This window comes from Excalfactoria chinensis, chromosome 3 (assembly GCF_039878825.1).
Source record: "Excalfactoria chinensis isolate bCotChi1 chromosome 3, bCotChi1.hap2, whole genome shotgun sequence".
Classification (NCBI taxonomy): Eukaryota; Metazoa; Chordata; class Aves; order Galliformes; family Phasianidae; genus Excalfactoria; species Excalfactoria chinensis.
Genome location: NC_092827.1, coordinates 67,376,227 through 67,395,527, shown reverse-complemented (window position 1 = coordinate 67,395,527; position 19,301 = coordinate 67,376,227). Strand labels below are relative to the sequence as shown.

General features: G+C 44.8%; 1 protein-coding gene across 3 annotated transcripts; it reads right to left on the bottom strand.

Moving 5' to 3' along the window:
* Positions 1–1,709: 1,709 nt before the first annotated feature.
* On the bottom strand, positions 1,710–19,279 carry TAF5L (TATA-box binding protein associated factor 5 like). 3 transcript variants are annotated; one of them, XM_072332407.1, is made up of 5 exons: positions 19,215–19,279; positions 16,122–16,266; positions 11,910–12,014; positions 9,519–10,243; positions 1,710–4,486 (listed from the first exon to the last, which is right to left on the bottom strand). In XM_072332407.1, the coding sequence occupies exons 2-5, from the start codon at positions 16,261–16,263 to the stop codon at positions 3,689–3,691; spliced, it is 1,770 nt and encodes a 589-aa protein (XP_072188508.1). In that variant the 5' UTR covers positions 16,264–16,266; positions 19,215–19,279; the 3' UTR covers positions 1,710–3,688. The 3 variants fall into 3 exon arrangements, with proteins under 3 accessions (XP_072188508.1, XP_072188507.1, XP_072188509.1); XM_072332406.1 differs by lacking the exon at positions 19,215–19,279 and adding an exon at positions 18,933–19,181; XM_072332408.1 differs by lacking the exon at positions 19,215–19,279 and adding an exon at positions 18,701–18,740.
* Between the last annotated feature and the right edge of the window lie 22 nt (positions 19,280–19,301).

Genomic DNA, 19,301 nt, shown 5'->3' with positions numbered 1-19,301 from the left:
TTCCCTGGTACTCATAGCTTCCACCTTCCTTCCCATTCTTGAGAGTGACACTTGTATCCTCTCCTCCACGAAGCAGTTTCTCAGGGACCAGCTGTCCCTAAAATTTGAGACCTACGGCAGGAAAAGGGCACAGAGAAAAGAGAGCCTGGCTCTCCCCTTCATACATGCCAAACCTCGATAGTAATTCCAAAAAGACAACAGTATTGTGAAAAACGAAGAACTGCCTATTACCTAATTGAAAGATAGTGTGAATTAGCCCATTCTTGTTTCCTTGTTGTGTTTCCCTCCAATTCAATCCTGAAGCACACTGGCAATGCGAGCTATTACATTTACCCTGCTGAGCTCTACTGCTCGAAAACTGGGGTAACCAACATGCTTATATAGCACCAAGCATCATAAAGCCCCGTTCTTAGTTGATGACCCAACTACACACGCTAAAAGGAGTTTTGTCACCAGACTTCTTATAAATGGAGGCTCATGACTTCACAGATGATGACAAACCTACTCAAATATTAGACAATTTTACTTTAAACCGGACCATGAAGATCTGAACCAGACAAGAAAGCAGGGCTGCTGATAAAGAAAGTCTTCCTTGTCTAACTCTCCTCTTAAACGCAGCTTGGTGCGCACTGTTGAGTTATTTCAGTCAGTCTTGGCTCCTACCCAGTACTTAAAAAATACAGCTATTAATCATAGCTAACGTGCAGCATGATGGGATAGTCTTTGGCTAGGGACATTCAGGCAGTTAATTTAACTGTCACATCGGTGCCTTGTAATAGTACGGTTTTAGAGGCTGGCTCACTGCGAACAACTCGACACCAAGGAAAGCCATTTCAGGATTTAGCTGAGGAACACACTGAGCCTGGAGGACTAAGTCAGCAGCAGTTAAAACAAGGTTAGCTGAATTGCTCGAAGTCCTCTCTCATTTTTCTTGGCAAACCCAGAGGATCTAATAATAGAAATATCACTTTGGCAAAATGTTCTTAGACTCAAAAGGCATTTGTTAGATGGCTTTCTTAACAAAGGAAGCTAAGTGGGAAGAAATACAACAAATTTCTCTGTTAGGAAAGCTAAAACAGTGTGCCAGCATGCTGATCAGGAGGTGCAACTGTTAAAAATGGGAAGGGCAGCTCTAACAGAGCTGTGAATGGGCACAGCACTTTGTTTACTAGAGCAAAGACCCTTTTCCTTCATCAGCATTCAGTGACTAAGCATGAACCTGTACCTCAGCTCTGTCCATACTTATTACGGCCTGGACTACCTGACACAACTGTTGATAGCCTTTATCAGCTCAACGGGTTAGCACATAGAATGAAAGTATCAATCAATAGATGTTAAATAAAAAACAACAGCAAACAACGGGGAAATAAATTGAGCCCCCATCTGATACTGCACAGTGCCTCATGTACAATCCAGGCACAATTCTATTAGAGAAGATGTTAAAGTGAAGCTTCAGGACCAAAGTCCAACTGCTTTAAAACTCAACTCAGGATGCATGGCAACAAACAGCAAATGAATTCCAGTAAATACTAGGTATGCACGCAAGCACTGCAGCAAGCACTTTGACATTTCCCCAAGACACATTTAATAATGAGATGTTTGGACTGGAATCTACAGAATCCAGCAAAAACACTCAAAACAACAGCTGAGATTACTGCAGGTTCAGCAGCTCAGTAAATCTGAAAGAAACCCTTCTAAAAGACCCGTGTTGCACAGCACATCAGCAATTTACCCATCTCCCATACTGTATTATCAAAATGCCTGTTCCTGGACTGGGATCTTCGTGCTGCTTCACACATGGATTCACATCTAGTTGGCAGAAGATTAGCAATGCCATTCAACTTGTAGTACACACAGGTGGTTCTGGTCCTCTTAGAGCAGAGCTGCAGCACACAGTTACTCATCTCAGCAAGGTCAAATGTATTTCTGATAACAGGTTACGGCCATTTACCAATCTAAGTAGACATGGAGAAAAAAAAACAGTTGTGTGGTGTCCTGTGATCTCAACTCTTACTGTTTTGATGTTCTTGAAAGAATTCTCTCACACGGGTCCAGGAAGCCTGAGGGAAGCCGAGAAGGAATCAGCATTTAATTCTGACAATCTATCTAGAAGACATTTAGGAATGCGCTTCTGCTCTAAGGAATTTCGGAATGTTAAGCCAAGAACAAAAATGCAGTCCTATACAATGAGACCTTCCAGTGCACAGTGTCAACCTTAAGCAATACTTCAGTCCTTCGCTCACACTTCAGCTGGCCTACAAAGTCAGTAATCTATGCCACGAGCTGCAGGGCCATCTCTGTGGAAAGCAAACAGGAGGATATCTATACAGTGAACTTGAAGCCACCAAGACCGCCAGATTCAGACCCTGAGTGCCAAGCAGCCCCTGGCTCAAGCAGTGTAGAAGCAAGCTCCTGCCATCTCCTTCCCATGCAAGTCAGAGCAAGTTTCCCACAAAGGGACCAAACCATTTTTGTTTGTTTTGTTGTTTTTTTTTTTTTAAACTAAATGCTTTTAATAGAAAACAAAATACAAAATAACTCTTTCCAGAAAGCAGAAATATTTAATCTCTCTAAATGACAAATTAGAACGTGCTTTTTTCTGCAGATCCTTGTTTTAAATGCTGATGATTTATTTCACAAAGTGTTCATGAAACTGATATTGCAACATTTGGAGAAAAATCCAACACTGGCAAAGCTGCCTCTGCGTATGCACAATAATTTAGTAATACTATTTTTTCCCATGTCACTTTGTGTGCACGTCTCTCTCCCCGTCCCCTCCTTCCTAGATTGCCAACTTCCTTTCACAGAAATATGTCTGTGAGGTGCAGTGGTAGATTGACACGACTTGCTTCAATCAGGAGCCCAAACTTAGCCTTTTTAGTTCCATCGTGCCCTCCTCCAGACAAAGCAAGTCGTGTATTACCATTAAAGCCACCACCCCTAACCCCTCACAGTCCTCCCATCCTCAAAACACAGTGCAACCAGATTCAGAAAGATCCCTCGTTCATGGAACATAAATACAAGTATCACAGCTAGTACCAGGAATCAAACTCAAACGATGATGCAGAGACGGTTCTCAACTAAGGTCAGATTTCCATCCTCTTATTAAAAAGAAAGAAGGTATTTTCTGCTTAGCTAGTCCAAAATATTGCAGAAGTGCAATAAGGAGCTGTAATATTTGGGACTGCAGAGTGTAGAAAATACATAATGTTCTTTTAATGTAAGGGTCTTAAAATGCTGGTACTCTGCAATACCAAGAAAAGAAAACAAAATGCACTGGGCCAGTAGTTCTCCACACGCTCAAGCCTCAGTTAGCAGTAGATAAGATGTGCCCATCAATCAACGCAGGACATTTAAGTGCAGGTCAGCAGCTTATCTTGCTGGCAGTTTCACTTGTCTGGATTACACTTTTGGTTTCCCCAAGCTACTGGATTTCCTCCCCTTTTCCTCTCCTACAAATACAGGATTAGAACATACATGTATTTTCATCGCTCCTCCTTTTTCCTTACTCCATTTAACAGCACAGGCCTTTTTATGGGCATGAAATTTTAAAGCATTTGCATCACTCTGAATGTGCCTTTCAAGGGGACAGAGGAAGAAAAGTGTTTCACAGTCAGTAATCTCAGCTTGTAATGGACTCTGGCATTCAACACCCCCACCCACTTCCCTAAGGAAAAGGAAAAAAAAATTAATGTTCCTGATTTTCTTGTGCAATTCCAGTCACTAGAAGAAGATTACAGGCCATAAACTGTACGCTCAGTACATTATTCATTTGTCCGGTATATACACCAACCAGTTCACTGGAAGACCCATCGGCAGGGGCATTGCAGTACGTGTTACGGATGTCCCAGACCCGGACAGAATTGTCCATCGAGGCTGAAGCAATTAAACTACTGTCAGGGCTAAAAGTAAGGCTGGTTATGTTGTCCGTGTGCCCCCTCAGTTCTTTGTAGAGAGTTCCTGAAGCCAAGTCCCACAGCTTTAGCCGCTGGTCTTCTCCTGCCGAGGCCAGGTACTTACCATTGGGAGAAAATGCAAGTGCCAGCACGGGGCCACGGTGCCCAGTGAACAGGCGCACCGAGTTGCCCTGCTGAGTGCTCCATAAGCGCACAGTCTTATCTGTGGAGCCCGTCGCTAAGTAGTTGGAATTGGGGTGGAACTTGACACAGTCTACATCCAATAAGTGACCTGCATATATTCGCAGAGGGTACGTCCGATCAAACGACCAGAGTCTTGCGGTGCGATCATGGGAGGCGCTGGCAAAGTACAGGCTGCAGGGACTGATGTCCAAATCCCAGACAGGGTAGGCATGTCCTTGGTACAACACAGTGTTTGTGAAACTTCCGAGGTCCCAGTATCTGATGGACATGTCCTCAGAACAAGACAAAAGTCCTGAGCTGTCTGAAAGGAACCTGGTGCTATACACAGGCCCACAGTGTCCTCTCAGGATTTTCATTTCTGTGCCTGCACTGTCATCCTCTTCCTCCTGGCCAGAGAAGAGGAAAAAAAACAAAAACAAAGAAAATCATGTTTATCTGTTCAGCACATACAGGAACCACCATGAGGAAAATAAGCTGGCATTAGCACAGAAGAACTCATTTTAGGCATGGTACATTCTGTGCAGCTCTAGGACACAAAATGCTGCTTGTGCATTTGGTCTCAGTGTTAAAAGAGTTGCTGAGATCAGACTTATGTAAGAGGTTTCACCCTTATTTTGCACAGCCTCACGCCTGCTCGAGAAGTCACTTAACCCAGGACTGTATGAAAAATAAGGAAAAAAGACGCATTTTAGGAAAGCCTTCCAAATATCTGTTGCTTTAAAACACTTGTTAAAAACATCTGCTAATTCTCTATCCGCTCTCTACTATTTGGCTAAGATGTTGAAACAGACCTTGGCATCCACTCTTTTGGTGTGGTCATCCTTGGAAGTAAAACTCACAGTAGAGAAAAAGAAGCCCAGCTGTCTTAAAACAAAAGGACAAAGCCAACGTGACAAGCTGCGTACTGGACATTCCTTCTCAGCCCCACACCTTGGCAGAAATGCAGTAAGGTCGCAGTATCTATTTCTTTGTGCCAGCACCACCAGGGCACTTTTGCACCCCCACCTTTCAAGAACAACGAACGCACAAATCTTATTTAGGCCAAACCATCTATTTTGGGCTGGGAGAAGATGAATAATCACAAAAAGAATTGCAGTGGAAACCTTTTTATCCTGCAGTTCTCCGATTCAAGCACCAGAGCAGATCATCGACAATTAAAGGCTTTTACATTGAAAGACTTCGATGAGCTGTGCTAAAGGAATCTGAGCATTTTACTCCTTCTCAACGGAGGCCATCTTTGGAGTCTGCTCGAGCAGCACCTCGATAATCAAAGGCTACAGACTGCACAAGCCGCAACAAATCTCAACTCAAAACAGTGTCCTTGCCCAGCAAGTTGCACTCTCACCTCACTGAGAGCACAAGAAGAGAACCATGCTTGGGAGGCATCTGCTTGACACCATCCTTCCTTGGGATGGTCTTGTTGACGCTTTCCAGCTGTAGTGAATCAGTAACGCTCGCCTATGGACAAGTCTGCATGTGCAATTCAATACGATGCCCTTTTGTTTGTGAGCAGCCTCACGAACTCTTATCACTGCACACAGGTCTGCTTCCTGCAGAACAAGCACTTCCTGCCCTGAAAGGAAACTCAGCTCCCCAGGGCTGCCACTGACCAGCAGAAGCCAGCACACAGCAAGTGGCTCTCAGCTCACACAATCACCCCTCAGGGCTGCAGGGCCTCAGGAACCACAGTTCAGCAGCATTCAGCTATAGCCCTCAATGCCCTCCTCATCCAGCAGTTTCAAATCTCACTCACAGTAAGCACACTCACTGTGCTAGCTTGCTGTCTTTCTCCATCCTGGCTTTGTGCTCAGTGGTAGGTGGCAAGCAATGTTTAATAATGCTAATTCTCTTTAGAGTAGTCAGTGCCCACGGGAGCTTTATGATGTGGCTTGGAGCCAACTCCATCTTTCATGGAAGGTGAGGCACAAAGAAATTACAGGCTCTAGCATGCAAAACCCCATTCTTATTCAAATTGCTTTTTCTGCTTCAGATAGAGCACTGCTTGCTGGAATCCACAGCATCTCTTTTAATGTGGTAACACGGCCTACAACGCTGATACCTACAGTGTTTTATCCTATTTAATTATGACCAAAAGATCCCTAACAAGTTTCTAGTAGAAGTCTGTTCAAGTTCCCTATACTGCATTATAGATCTGGTAAATTCTGCAAACCCGAGTACTTAATTCTATGCTTTCAAATTCATACAGAGCTACTTCAGCTACCTGCAAGCACTTACACTTTTGCTATTACAAGCACATGCTCTTCTTCTCTTATACTACAGCAGCAGCCGATTTGAAAATGCCTGCCTAAGTATTCAAAAGCCACACTTCTGCATGGGCACAGGTAGCAAATCTTACCTATCCCTTCTGTCTGGTACTCAGTGAAACAACTGCACCTTTCTGTTATAGTTCACAAAAAATGGTATACGTATAAAGAGCCGTCCTTCACCACTTCATTTTACTCTAAGTAGTATCAAGTTTCTCTGAGTATCGTTCTTCTCTCTCATCCTGTCAATATGGAAGATCTCTTATCTGCCTATGGTAGGGATCTTATCTGCCTACTAGAAGGGAAACACAAGGAGGTAGATACCAGAGCTCTCTTTGCAGGGTGTTTTTACTGCTTCTTCCTGCATTGCCTCCTCTATCTGCCACCCACCAAGGTGTCAGTGTCATCCCTGCTCACTGCCACCTCGAGGACCACTGTCACTCCCTGTCTTAAAAGTAAAGTCAAACAGGGCCAAGCATTAGCCTTTGTAGAATTTAAAGGCTTGTCACTCTTATAGCTATCTGGAATAAGAGAGCACAATTTTATGCTGATGATTGATGTAGCACCAGTGATGAGCATGGCAAAGAATAGGGCCATTTGCACTGCTGCAGAACTGTATTTTCTACTGGACTCTAAGTAAGGGAGACTATGGAGTGGCATCTGTGAGATGACACTATAAATAAAATGGAATTTCTTTATCCCCAAACACTAAGCCTCTCCTGTTTCCAAGAACCAAGCCAATGCTGGCAAAGTGGAACAGGGAATCGCACTGAGCAGAACTCACTAAAAGCACAACTAGTAGAAAAATGACTTTACTGACAGAAAGGCTTTTTTAAAAGACCAGGGAAAACTATTGATCTCTTTTGCCAAATCACAGCTTCATTAACATATATATATATATACACACACACACACACACACACACACACACACACGTATAAACACACACAAGGAGTTAAGAAAGCCAACAGGGTAACTTCAGTGCCATCCTGAAAGAAATCCACTGAAACTACCACAGTCCCAAACCTCTCTAACTTCTTAAACTGCATGACTGATGTGCTTGCAGCAGATCAGAAGGCAAGCTGAAGGCTGACCATTTTGAGCACTACTTAAATACAGCACTCCATCCCAATCTAATTACGCTATACAGAAATCAAACGGAACAAAATGAAGAAACCCTACAAGAACCAACCAAGTGACACATCCTCACAAGTTATCCTACAGAACTCAGTGCAGTAATGTCAACACACTTCAGATTTCTTTGTTGCCAAAGTTTCCATCAGATTTACTGCTGTGAACTGCTCCTGATCAGTTTCTACTGTGTTGTACTGAGCTGCATTGCTGATGACTGCAGCCCAGCAAGGGTGGCCTCATTCAAGTTGGCTTGGTATCTGTGCCTTCTACCTTAGTGGCACACGTGGACAGTGGTCTGTTTCTACCTTTGATCCCATGAGTACCTGTGTGGGCATGCACTAGCTGCTCCCTGATACAGGCATTTGTTTCTGTTGCAGTCCTTAGGCTTTCATTTGTATTCAAAGATATGGAACCAATGATCTGCCCAGGCTGATGTTTGCCCTCAACTCTGAACTCCTGGTCAGGTCACTATTTGTTTTGTCAGTGATGCAATTATTCAGGGCAACAATGACTTTGATTTGTGCTGGTCTTTGACCAGTTTTTTAGACCTGTGCATAAATACAGCAGGATACACAAGATCTTAAAACAAACAATGATGTTTGTTTGTAATTTAAGCTTGTGTGGCCATTTCGTAATATATGGAAAATATGCAAACAGTATGCCAACAAAAAGCTAACTATACTTCTGATAGCTTGGCAATACCCCACTTGTCTAAAGTCAGGAGTCAAAGAAGGTGACCTGTTTGATTCACCAGATAAATTTTCCTTGTCACAGGTTATTTTCATTTATTATCCCTGAAGGCAATCCATAGCCAAATGTCCTAGGAACTTCTGCAGCTTATGATGACAACAAACCCACAGCTCCACCCTGGGTTAGTGTGACCCACTTACCTGTTCGCTCAGCAGAAGGGCTTAACCTGAGAAGTGGTGAACACACTGCTGTGCTGTCTCACCTGGATACCTGCCTGTATCTCAAGCTAACTAATAAAGCAATCTTGACTCATATACCTCATCATACACCAAACTCTGCATGCTTCAAAAATAAACAGAACGTTTCCACCAGGTATTTCTCCACGAGTAGAAAATAAAAACAGTGGGGGGGGGGGGAAAAGGAGAGAAAAAAAAGATCCTTCTGTTAAATGCACAACAGAAGAGTTGAATGCATTTCCCTCCCCACCTCACCCTTCAAGACAGGAGTGATTAAACAAAAGAGTTAAAAACTGATCTCTAACCAGATATAAGATGCTACATGGGCAGTTGTGGTGAGAGGGGAGGGAGGGTGTGAGTAGAAGCTAAAATAGAAAGAAAACTGGAGGATGTTATCTAGCCTGGCATGCAAAGGGACAGATACCCCAGTCCTCACCTGCAGCTCTCAAGAAAGTGAGAATTATCTGAAGCTCCTACACTACTGATTCTTTAATGCAGACACACTGTATAACTTTTCCTTAACTCCTCACCTCCTGCTAGGGTGTCTCTTTACATACAGTTTTTCACTTAAACATACTTTTTACATCTGAAGCCTCAGATCAGCCTCCTCTGGTTCCTTCCTTTATCTTCTTCCCATTTCTGCCTCCCTTTCTCCACCCTTCTGATGGTTTGTTTTGAAACACTTCTAGTTTTCACTACAACATGCCTTTACTTTCTGCATTTCCTTGTTTCATCTTCCCATCCAGAAGGCTCTGTGCAACACAGCAAAGAAAGCCTTCTCCAGTGACCTGTCTGTACTGGGCTGCCTCTGTACTGTGATCTCTTCAAGGACAGTATGAAGAAGGAGATCTGCACCTAGGACTAATGAACTGTGACCTGAGCACATTGTCAGTACACCTCAGTGCAGTATTTTACAAGCAAGGCAGGAAGGAACAGGGATGAGAGGAAGCTATAAAATTGGTGAGTCAAGGCAGGCAGGCTGCAAAAAGACTCACACTTTCCTATAACACTATTAGATACTCAACATGAAGCCCAAATATACCTCAATAGAAAGAATACTGGGGAGAAAAATAAAATAAAAGAGGTATCCAGACCTCCTCATCCAGGATATCACAAGCCAGGCGGATGCGGGACACATCAACAAGATGGGGCTCAGATTTTAACTTCTTGGAACGCAGGCTCCACAACTTAACGCATGAATTATCAAACCCAGCAGCAAGCAGCTTGCTATTTGGTGAAATCTCTGCTGTGTTCAGCAATTGCTCTGTGTTATAGAAGGCATAGAAGCAGATGGTCGTTAAGGAAGGGGGCCCATCCTTGACACGTTTAATGCTGTCCTGCAGTAATTCCAGCGCTGCCTCATTCTGCAAGATGGAAGCTGGCACCTCGCTGGGCTCCAGCCCGTTGCTCTCGTTACGCGAGGAGCTCCCACTGGCGTAGAGCTGGTAATCGGTCCTCTTGGAGGGCTGCACATCCAGGTGGATGTGCAAGGTCAGGACTTTGCACAGGGCGTTGTTGTTGTCACTTTGGAGGTAGCGAAGAAGGTAGTTGTAGCTGTCCTCTTGAAGGCGGATGACGTACTTGTTGTCCAGAAAAGCCCGGAGCTTCAAGTTGGACAGGATATCTTGAATAGTCATGGTAGTCTGTAACTGCTCAATGATATCCTTCTGGCTGGCATTCTGCAAGAACATGCCATGGAAGCGGCTGTAAAAACTGTCCACTGTGCTTTTTAGGCCATTCTGGACCATGTTCAGATGGAGGTAGACGAAGAGGGGATACAGAAGAGGCATCACTTCATGGCTGTGCTGAGAATCTGAATCTACAGAGAAAAGAGCAACAAACTTTGAACAATCTCTCAATCCACTTTATAATCAGAATAAAGCAGAGCAAGGACATTTACTGCAAAAACCTCAAGAATTGGACTCTGATGGTGCATTTAAGTGGATCTTTTCAGCCACTTTAAAGGGGATGTGTAGCATCTTCTAAAGATTTAAGGAGAGATTTCAAGTTGCTCAAGTAAACTATCAGAAAAAAAGGGCAGATTTCAAAACTCCTTTTAGGTGTGGTCAGTTATTAAAATAGTACCTCGAGCTACATGACAGCTGGGCTTTTTCCACTATGTATTTCAGAAAATACATACATTCTTTGTTGTAATAAACTCTTAAAATTTACTTGTTACATTTAAAATAGCATTTAATACGTTTCAGTCAAAATTATTTATGTAGTTTATGTTGGCCTGAACTTAGATGCCTTCTTTATTTCCCCCTAGGCTTCAATAAAACTTGTATGTGATGCTTTGTCTCAAGCTACAGTTTTCAGAATGTACTGCAGTGTGCTGTGCTTGTTTCATTTCTGTGCCAGCTCCTGTGCATGCTTTCTGTCTCTCACCCTGACAAAGCAAATCCCAGCAGTAACTCCTAGAGCACTGTGTAAACAGCTCCTGATTAGGCTATGCTGTACCTTGCACAGACTGATCAGCGCAGCAGCTCCACCCCTCTTTCACCAGCTTCTTGGAGCCGTTCCCCTCCCACCAGCTGCAGGGAGCAGTGAGGAGCAGAGCACTGCCACCAGGTATCATGATCCCACACAGGGCACATAGGACACTGACTGGAGGCCCAAATGCATCTCCCATTGCGTACCTCCTTTTCAACCACTATCAGTAATATCACCCAACACTGCACACTAGGATCCAGGCTCACTGGAGAGATGTAGATATGTCACAAGGTGGGAAGAACGGCAACCTCCATTTTCAAGGCGCTATTATCAAAAATATTATGGTTGTTTTTTATTTTTATTGTATTTTTTTATCATCCCACCTTTGGAACTGCAGGAGAAATATAAGCCTCCAGGATTACCTGGAGTCATGGATGCCCTATGTATCCCACTACAGTATACAAATATTTTCCCCCATCATGTATTTGCAGCCTTTAAATCCGTACAGGTAAATGTAAGGATATAAATTACCTCTTAGTAGCCTTGACAACTGTAAAAAGAAATCAATTATGAACAAAATTCAGAATACCCAGACTAGGAGACAAATCAGTGCAGTCATCTACTGAGTTATCTGCCATTCATATAAAACATTGCCAGCTTCTTTTTTTGTCTTGTATACATACAAGGTTTTTCAGAAGATCTACCCAGATATAGAGGACAAATCTATATTAACAAGATAAGTTCAACAGACAGCTAACAGATAGACAAAGCTACTCAGCAATCAGGCAAAAACAAATACATATAATATTTAGTTGTAGCAGCTGAAATCTCGTAGCTTGGAATCAAGAGATTCAGATAGAAACACGATTTGAAGTTTTATTATATTGCTGTGCATTTCACTAACACTTTTCCTAGTCCACACCGTGCCTCTCCCATTTCTGTATTAACAACCACACTGTGCACCATGATGTTAAGTTTTGTTCTACTGCCATTTATTTGTTGGAATGGCAAAGATCCAGCTGGTTTCCTCTTCCTCGCTTCCTGATATTTACCTGTGAGAAAATTGCGTAATCGTCCAAATTGTACTTCATATTGCTGTGGCTCCGGCAGGCAGGGAGCTGCAGACACAACGTTGGCACAACCAGATTCAGATTGGACTGTGAAATAAAATAAATAAAGTCAGGATTTAAGGAGTCCTGCATGCATACCTGGAAATAAGGCTTCTCATAAGATCCAGGGTAACAAAGCCAGCATGGTGACATTTTGTACTTCATACTGTCCAGGGAGGACACTGTCTCAAGCACCAAAACAAGGCATTTATTAATTTTAATCTAAAGAACACAAATGAGACTGATGATGGAAACTAAACTGATTGCTTTTTTAATTTAAGAAAAGCTCAGCAACTCATCTGCTTGCTCTCCCCGACCCCAAACACATTTTAAAGCTTTCAGATACATTGAGTTCACAAGAAACACTGTAATGCTCTTACAGATCCCCGTAGAGTTTTATAAGACACTGGATGGTTTTGCAACTTTGCACTCAGAAAGAAGAAAGCAATTTCTAACTGTCCAAAACAAAGCCTCTCCTTCAGCTAGATCCATCACCCACCAAGACACGAGGTCTGCAGTAATCCTACCTCAGGGCATCAAGGTCACCTTGGACGGTATTAAACTGATTTTGGAGTCAGAATCAGCTCTTGTAAATATGGTTCTGTACTGTTTAGAAAGGAAATGACTTATTTCTCTGGCACAAACCCCTTGCTCTTCTGCTAATGCCCTTGAATCTGACGGGAGGCTTTGTGCACAGTTACAGGCACTCACCTATACAATCTAGGTAATTTTAACTGATGTATTTATTTCTTCTGCTCTTGTAAGAGCAGGACAAGGCAAAGAGCTTTGTTTTCCTCTTTTATTTTTAACATTCATAACTGCTTTCCCCCCCATAGTATTTATTTTCATTATTCTCTCTTTCAACTTCTTTTAGCTTTCCCTGCCTCCCAGCCCCTTTCACCCTGTCTCTTTTCCTTCCTATCCTTGATCGATCGCTTTTTTTGGTTCCAGCATTTGGCTCACGCCCAGAGGCACAGATAGCCCTGGAAGTCTATAAACAACATCATCAAATTTTCACGTGCTGAAGAGAGAGGCCAGCCTTCAGCTCATCTCAATTCCTCTTATTAGAAAGAGATCAGCTCATGGTAAGCACACAGCCTGTCACTATTCCTCCCCTCTCTCTGTATCCCTGGCTCTTAAGAGAAATACAGAAGATGCATTTACTGACTCTCCAGGGAAAGCTGAATTCAGCTTCAGAAACAGAGAGCTGGGCGGTGTTGTCTTCTCCCCATGGGAAACACAACCACAGACTCCACTACCAATAGCCAATCTTCTATCAAGTCAGTCCCAAAACAAACAAAAACAAGCAGTTAAAAGATACACATACACAGCGCTTTCTACAGCCTGGCTGCTTCACAGGCTCCATGTTGATAAGAATTTCAGGCTTAGAGCTTAGTATGAAAATTCAGAGCATCAGTTTATAAAGACAGCGACAAAAAACAAAACCAAGCATCTCTGTAATGCAACTTACTGGTATTAAAGCCAAAATTAAACTAAAAATTGCCAGCTACTTGGGCTTATTGCTTAATGTAATCAATATTCATAATCAGACAGCAGGTTCTAATCTTCCTTCCCAAAACTCATGCCCAGTTAACACTACTAAAGGGATCAAGAGCTCAACAGCTCCCAAAACAAAAAAAAGGAAACTTCAGGTATTTTTTCTCCCGGTGGAAAAAAAACACTTGCCATATTCCTCTTACACATTAAGAGATTTACGCTAGTTTCTTCTCCACTTTCCCTAGCGGCCATAATACAGCTATTGAAAACATCTGCTCCCTGCCTTCACTTCCTGTAACTGCAGCCAGTTAAGCAACCTGCCAGCAAATTCCAAGGAACCTGTTCCTGTTTCAGTGATACCAACGGCACCATTCTGGTCTCTTGTTTCTGCTAAGAGGGAACAAATGCGGGGCTACCGCAAACACTGTTCCATAACAACTGGTTCTCCTTCGATGCAAGTGTGATTAAGTAGAATTATATTCTAACAGTCTTAAGTATCGATAGGATAATATTGGAGAAACCTGTTCTTCAGATGGTTTTTCTATCCCTCAAATGCTCTTCCAGTTCATTAAGAAATATGAAACAGTCAAAAGGAAGCTCTGAGCTGTACTTTAGTGCAATAACCAGGACTGTATAAATATACTAAGTGTGGAGAAGGGCTGAAGAGGCTCTGGAGGATGACAGAAAGAAACATCAAGGTAAAACAGAGAAACAAAACTATTTAAAACCAAAACCAGCAAACACTTTTCACTCTGAAAGGAGAACTGAGAATTGAAGACAGCAGTAGGCAACTCTCCCATTTCCAGAGACCGGCTAATTTAGAGTGCAAAAGGAGGAGAGCTGAACAGAACAAGTAAGATGAGTTTTTGTTAAGGACCAAGCAAAATCATCCCCAGAATAAAAGATTTTCTTGCTTTCCCTGAAGTAAAGCAGTGCGAACTTCAGAACCTGGACGGCTTTTATTCAGCTTGCAAAACTAAAATGACTGCAGCGGAATTATTTTCAGCCTGTTTTGTCAGGATAAATACATGCTGGGATTTTCTCTTTCAATGGAGTCATCTGCGGAACTGCAGCATATTCACTGATAGCTTACTACCAGCATGTTTGACACCGAGAAGTAATAAGTAGCAGAATACACAATAGCAGACCATTTTCAGCCCTAATGAAAACTGATGACTAAGTTCTGAATCATTAGCCACAAAATCCTTGCACTAGCAAGAAGATACAAACTCATAAAAAACTCAGTAATAGTATTTGGCAAAAGATTAGTAAAAAGACAAAAATCAATCATACAAAACCATGCTTTACTGACATATTTTCTGCATGATGCCGTGTGGGAATGCAAGGACTTGCAGTCCAATGCAGCTCTACTTGTCCTTCAGATATTCTGCACCCTCCTGGTATTAATTAGTTCCAAGTTCTAAACCCACTCTGACCAACCTTTCTACTCTTCTTTTCCCTAAAACCTCTCATCAAAACCAACCAAAACCTATTTGCATTTTTACTTTGGTTTCGTTTCTCCCCCACCCTTCCAGTATTACTTCAGAGAGTTGCAGCAAGAATCTGTCAACCTTAAAAACAGCAGAGAAATGAAAAATACTGACAAGGTGCAAGTCCATTCTAATAACAAAACATTACCCAATTTCCTTCAGGCTCCTAGAAGAGTCAGCCTACACATTTACCCATACATTGCTCATCTTAGGACCGTAATTATAGCAAAGTAGTTGAGAGGTAGAAAGAGCCATTCTGGCATCCAGCCCTACCCAGGTACAAGCACAGAGTGATACAGCAACCAATGCTTTGTCAAAGTAAGTTGTATCACAAGTAAATAACGTCCTTGCCACTCTCAGCTGGGACTACTGTCACAATCTAAGCAGATCAACTAAGAAAATCCACTTTTCTACTTGTGCTTTCACTCTAACTTCAACCTTGTATTTTTCAGTACTTTTAAATGTAAATTATGTCATCGCAACCTCCACATCGCTTGCATCCTTTCAACATTCGTACTGCACAAATACTAGCACAGTTTATTTTAACATAAAATAGATAACATAAAAAAAAGATGAAAATTACAATTATTAGTCTGCCTGGTCACAGGATTTGGAACAGCAAATAGTGTAACACAATCCAAAAGCCTTAAAGAAAGAAGAGACAGTATATTTCTATGTGCTCTGTCTCATCAGCTGTAGGGTTTCTTCTTCCCTCCCCCAAGAGACACACAGAACATTCACAAGTTGAAATATGACAAGGCCGGAGAGAAAAACAGCCCATATCATTTCCATTTTACATGACATAGTCCTCCTGGAGCACAAAGGTACAATAGATTTTCCTACTCAATCCCTCCTGTAGGCTCTTCTCATTTTGGTATCAAAGTACTACTACTCACCAGACTTCATGTTTTCTGGGATGCGGTGTACGTATTTACCACTATCCGAACCCAATGTTTCACTGCCTGTGCATCTCATTTTGTTATGCTTCTAACTATACTTTCATTCTTTGACGTCACCTAACTCACTCCAGCTTCATACTGGCAAATTTCCTTATTTCAGAAGAAAAGCTCTCCGTACATACAGGTGAATTCATTTAGCTTTACCAAGACACACCACCACACTTGCAGCAACTCTGCTAAGAAGCATGCATGGAAAGCAGCAGGATTACCTGTGAGATTAGCTGCCATCTCTTCAGCAGTCTGACACAGCCTCAGCCCTTGTTTTAGGGGACCTTCTGAGTCCACATACTGACGGCGCTTGAGGTAGCAGGACACTGCCATCTGAATCTGTTCTGTGCGTACGCGTTTCATGACCTGGAAAGAAAAGAAAGAGATGACAGGCTGTTGCTGTGGACCAACACGCACCGTAGCTGTACAACAACTGATAGGGAACAAATGGCATTTTCATCACTGAAGGTGAACAACTGAAACACAAAATAAAGCTTGTGGGCAGCTGTCTCAGTACCAAGGTGTAACTACATGCGCTATATCCAGCCATGGATTCTACGGGAAGTTCAGATGATCTAAAAAGCCTTATGCAAAACAGAACCAAGCAACAGTTTCATTTTAGCAGAGCAACAGGTACTGCTTGACTCAGAACAGCTCTACCCCTTGCAGCCCCAGCACCGAAGGCTGGTGTACATTCTGCATGCGCACATGCTTCTGGTTTGAGCAGCTAAATCTGATGAAACACAGCTTTGCAGAGACAGGCACGGATGACCTTTCTTCCCTCTTCCAAGAACTGTGTTCCTAACAAAATGCCAACTCAAAAAGCACGGCCGTAGCCCAGCCTTCTCTAGTACCCACACACACATCTTTGCTTACACTCCAGCCATCAGAGCAATGAGCTCTCTGAGAAGTCCCAAGCAGACAAAGATGCAGGGTTTTAGCACAAGTCGATTCAAACACGCAGGTGAAACTGCAAGCCCTAGTGCTAGAGGGACAACTATTTAAGGGATTCCCACTTGCTTTCAAAGGTGAAGTAATTGCTGATGGTGGGGAAGGGGCATTGGTAGCTCTCAGTTTTCAAAGCATTCTCAGATAGATCTATTAAAATCAACCACAACTTTTTTTCACGCCAAAAACAAACATTCCTTTTTGTCCTCAATTCAATAAATCATATTGATTTACACTGTTACAAATGTACCCTCAGCAAGTCTGCTGATATGAAGCTGGGAGGAGTGATTGACACACTGGAATGCTGTACTGCCATTCAGTGAGACCTGGACAGGCTGGAGATAAGGGCAGGGAAGATCCTGATGAAGTTCGATGAGGGCAAGTGCAGAGTCTTGCACCTCAGAAGAAATACTCATCAGTACAGCTAGGGGCTGACCTGCTGGAGAGTTGCACTGTAGGGAAGAACCTGGATGTCCTGGTGGACAGCAGGTTGGCCATAAAGCCAGCAGTGAGACCTTGTGGCCAAGAAGGCCAATGGGATCCTGGGATGATCCTCCCCCTCTGTTCTGCCCTGGTGAGACCACATCTGGAGCACTGTGTCCAGTTCTGGGCTCCTCAGTTCAGGAAAGACTGAGTCTTTCTTACTCTCATGTGACAGTGCAGCAGGACAGAAGCCCTCCCCAGGAAACCCTCTGGGCACCAGGCTCAGGCCTCTTACTTTGCCATCATCCCTCACCCTCAGCACCAGAAAAAGCAATGCCACAAGAAGCAGCGAAAGCTTTGTGGTGAAAAATAGATCAACAGTGAGAGAAAAGAAAGAAAGCAACATTCCTACAAACATTCTTCACCAAGCCCTAAGAATCTGGGGTTATCATAAAACAACCATAAGAAAGGACTGCCAAAATGCCTTGAGCTGGGCTCAAGTTGAGCACACTCACAACAGGTCAATGATGCAGAATTGAAGGAAAAGGACATATTTGTTCCCCAAACCTCAGTATCACATCTACACCCAGCTCCGGAGACGAAGGGGATCTTCAGGACGTGCCCACAGTAACCCCTACCTGTACCTGCAGGAAGCCTGGAGCACTCCTTCATTAGCCTCAGCAGCCTTGCTCCACCAAACACCCCAAGAACGATAATTACCAGTGCCATGAATTATTTTGACTTATAAGCAAAATACACATGAGAAGAACGATCACCTCAGGAGCCTACACAGCTACAGCACAGCTTCTTTTGCACAGTTACCAGCGAGCGCACACAGAAGGGACACTGAGCTTCTGCTTTTTGAGGAACCACTACACAGAAGCCCACACAACAACACGTCGTAGGTTCCTCTTCCTTAGAAGAGCTGGAAGCTGGCTGCGTGTTGAGCGCTGGGCCGGGAGAATTCACTTCCTGCCACCCGGATGCAGGTTTAGGCCGATTCCGTGGCCCTTCAGTATCACAGCATGGATGGAGATAAGCTGGAGGAGTGCTGCTGGCAGTGCTGCTGCTTGGGGCTCTGCCCTCCAGCCTGCCCCCAGATGGGGCCGCTGCTCCCGGCAGGCCGGACCGCAAGCATCCTAAAACAACTCCCGCAAACTCTGAACTATCTAACTCATCCAAGCTTTACAGAAGTTTCATAAGAAACAAGATAACGGCTCACTTAAGGAAGGAAAACCGCGGCCCCAGGTGGCCACGGGCCCGGCGTTGCGGTGCGAGTAGCAGCGCTGCGGGGAGAAAGCAGACAACCGGGATGCGAGGCGCGCCCCGACCCTCTAACACGGGGCGCAGGGCGGGCTCCCTCCCTGCCCGCGGCTCCACGGGGCTGCTTTCCTTCCTCCCTCCCCCACGGCACGATCCCCACGCTCACCCCGCCGCTCGCCCCTCCTCTCGTGCCGGCCGCAGCGCCCTCCCGTCGCAGCCCTGCCCGCGCCCGTGGGCCACCCCGCGGCCTCCCCGGGGCCTGTGGGGCCTCCGCCACGAGGCGGCCCGCCCATGCCCGCTCCCGCCGCCGGGCGGCGCTGCTCCGCTCCGTCCCTCCCGCCCGCTCCCTCGCTCGCTCCCCCCCCCCCGGCGCCGCGCGGGCCACGGCCGCCACTCACTGAGCATCGCAGGCGGCGGCGGAGGCGGCGGGAGGCGGGGGCCGGCCGGCGGGGCCGGGAGCGCTGTCAGTGCGTCCAGCAGCGCCGGGCAAGGGCGCCGCCGCCTCCCCTGTGTGCCGCGGGCGCAGCGGCCGGGGTTGCCTGCGGGCCGGCGGCCGGCGGCGGCCGCTCCATGGCCGCCTGACACACGCCGCGGCGGAGCGGGGGCGAGCGGAGCTGGGGAGGCCCGCGCGCAGGCGCCCTCCGGCCGCCAATGGGAGCCGGCCGCCCTGCGCCGCCTACCCGCGCTCGGCGTTCGGCTAGCGGGGCCTTGAGCGGAGGAAGCGGCGTGGGACCGGCGGCGTGCTGAGCGCCGGGTGCCGCGCGGCT

Bases quoted from the DNA above. Each gene is read 5' to 3' on its own strand.
- TAF5L (XM_072332407.1), bottom strand. From the start codon at position 16,263: ATGAAACGCGTACGCACAGAACAGATTCAGATGGCAGTGTCCTGCTAC. The intron at 12,015-16,121 runs GTAATCCTGCTG...TTTATTTCACAG, and splicing joins GATGGCAGCTAATCTCACAG to TCCAATCTGAATCTGGTTGT. The intron at 10,244-11,909 runs GTAAATATCAGG...TTTTCTCTGTAG, and splicing joins ATTACGCAATTTTCTCACAG to ATTCAGATTCTCAGCACAGC.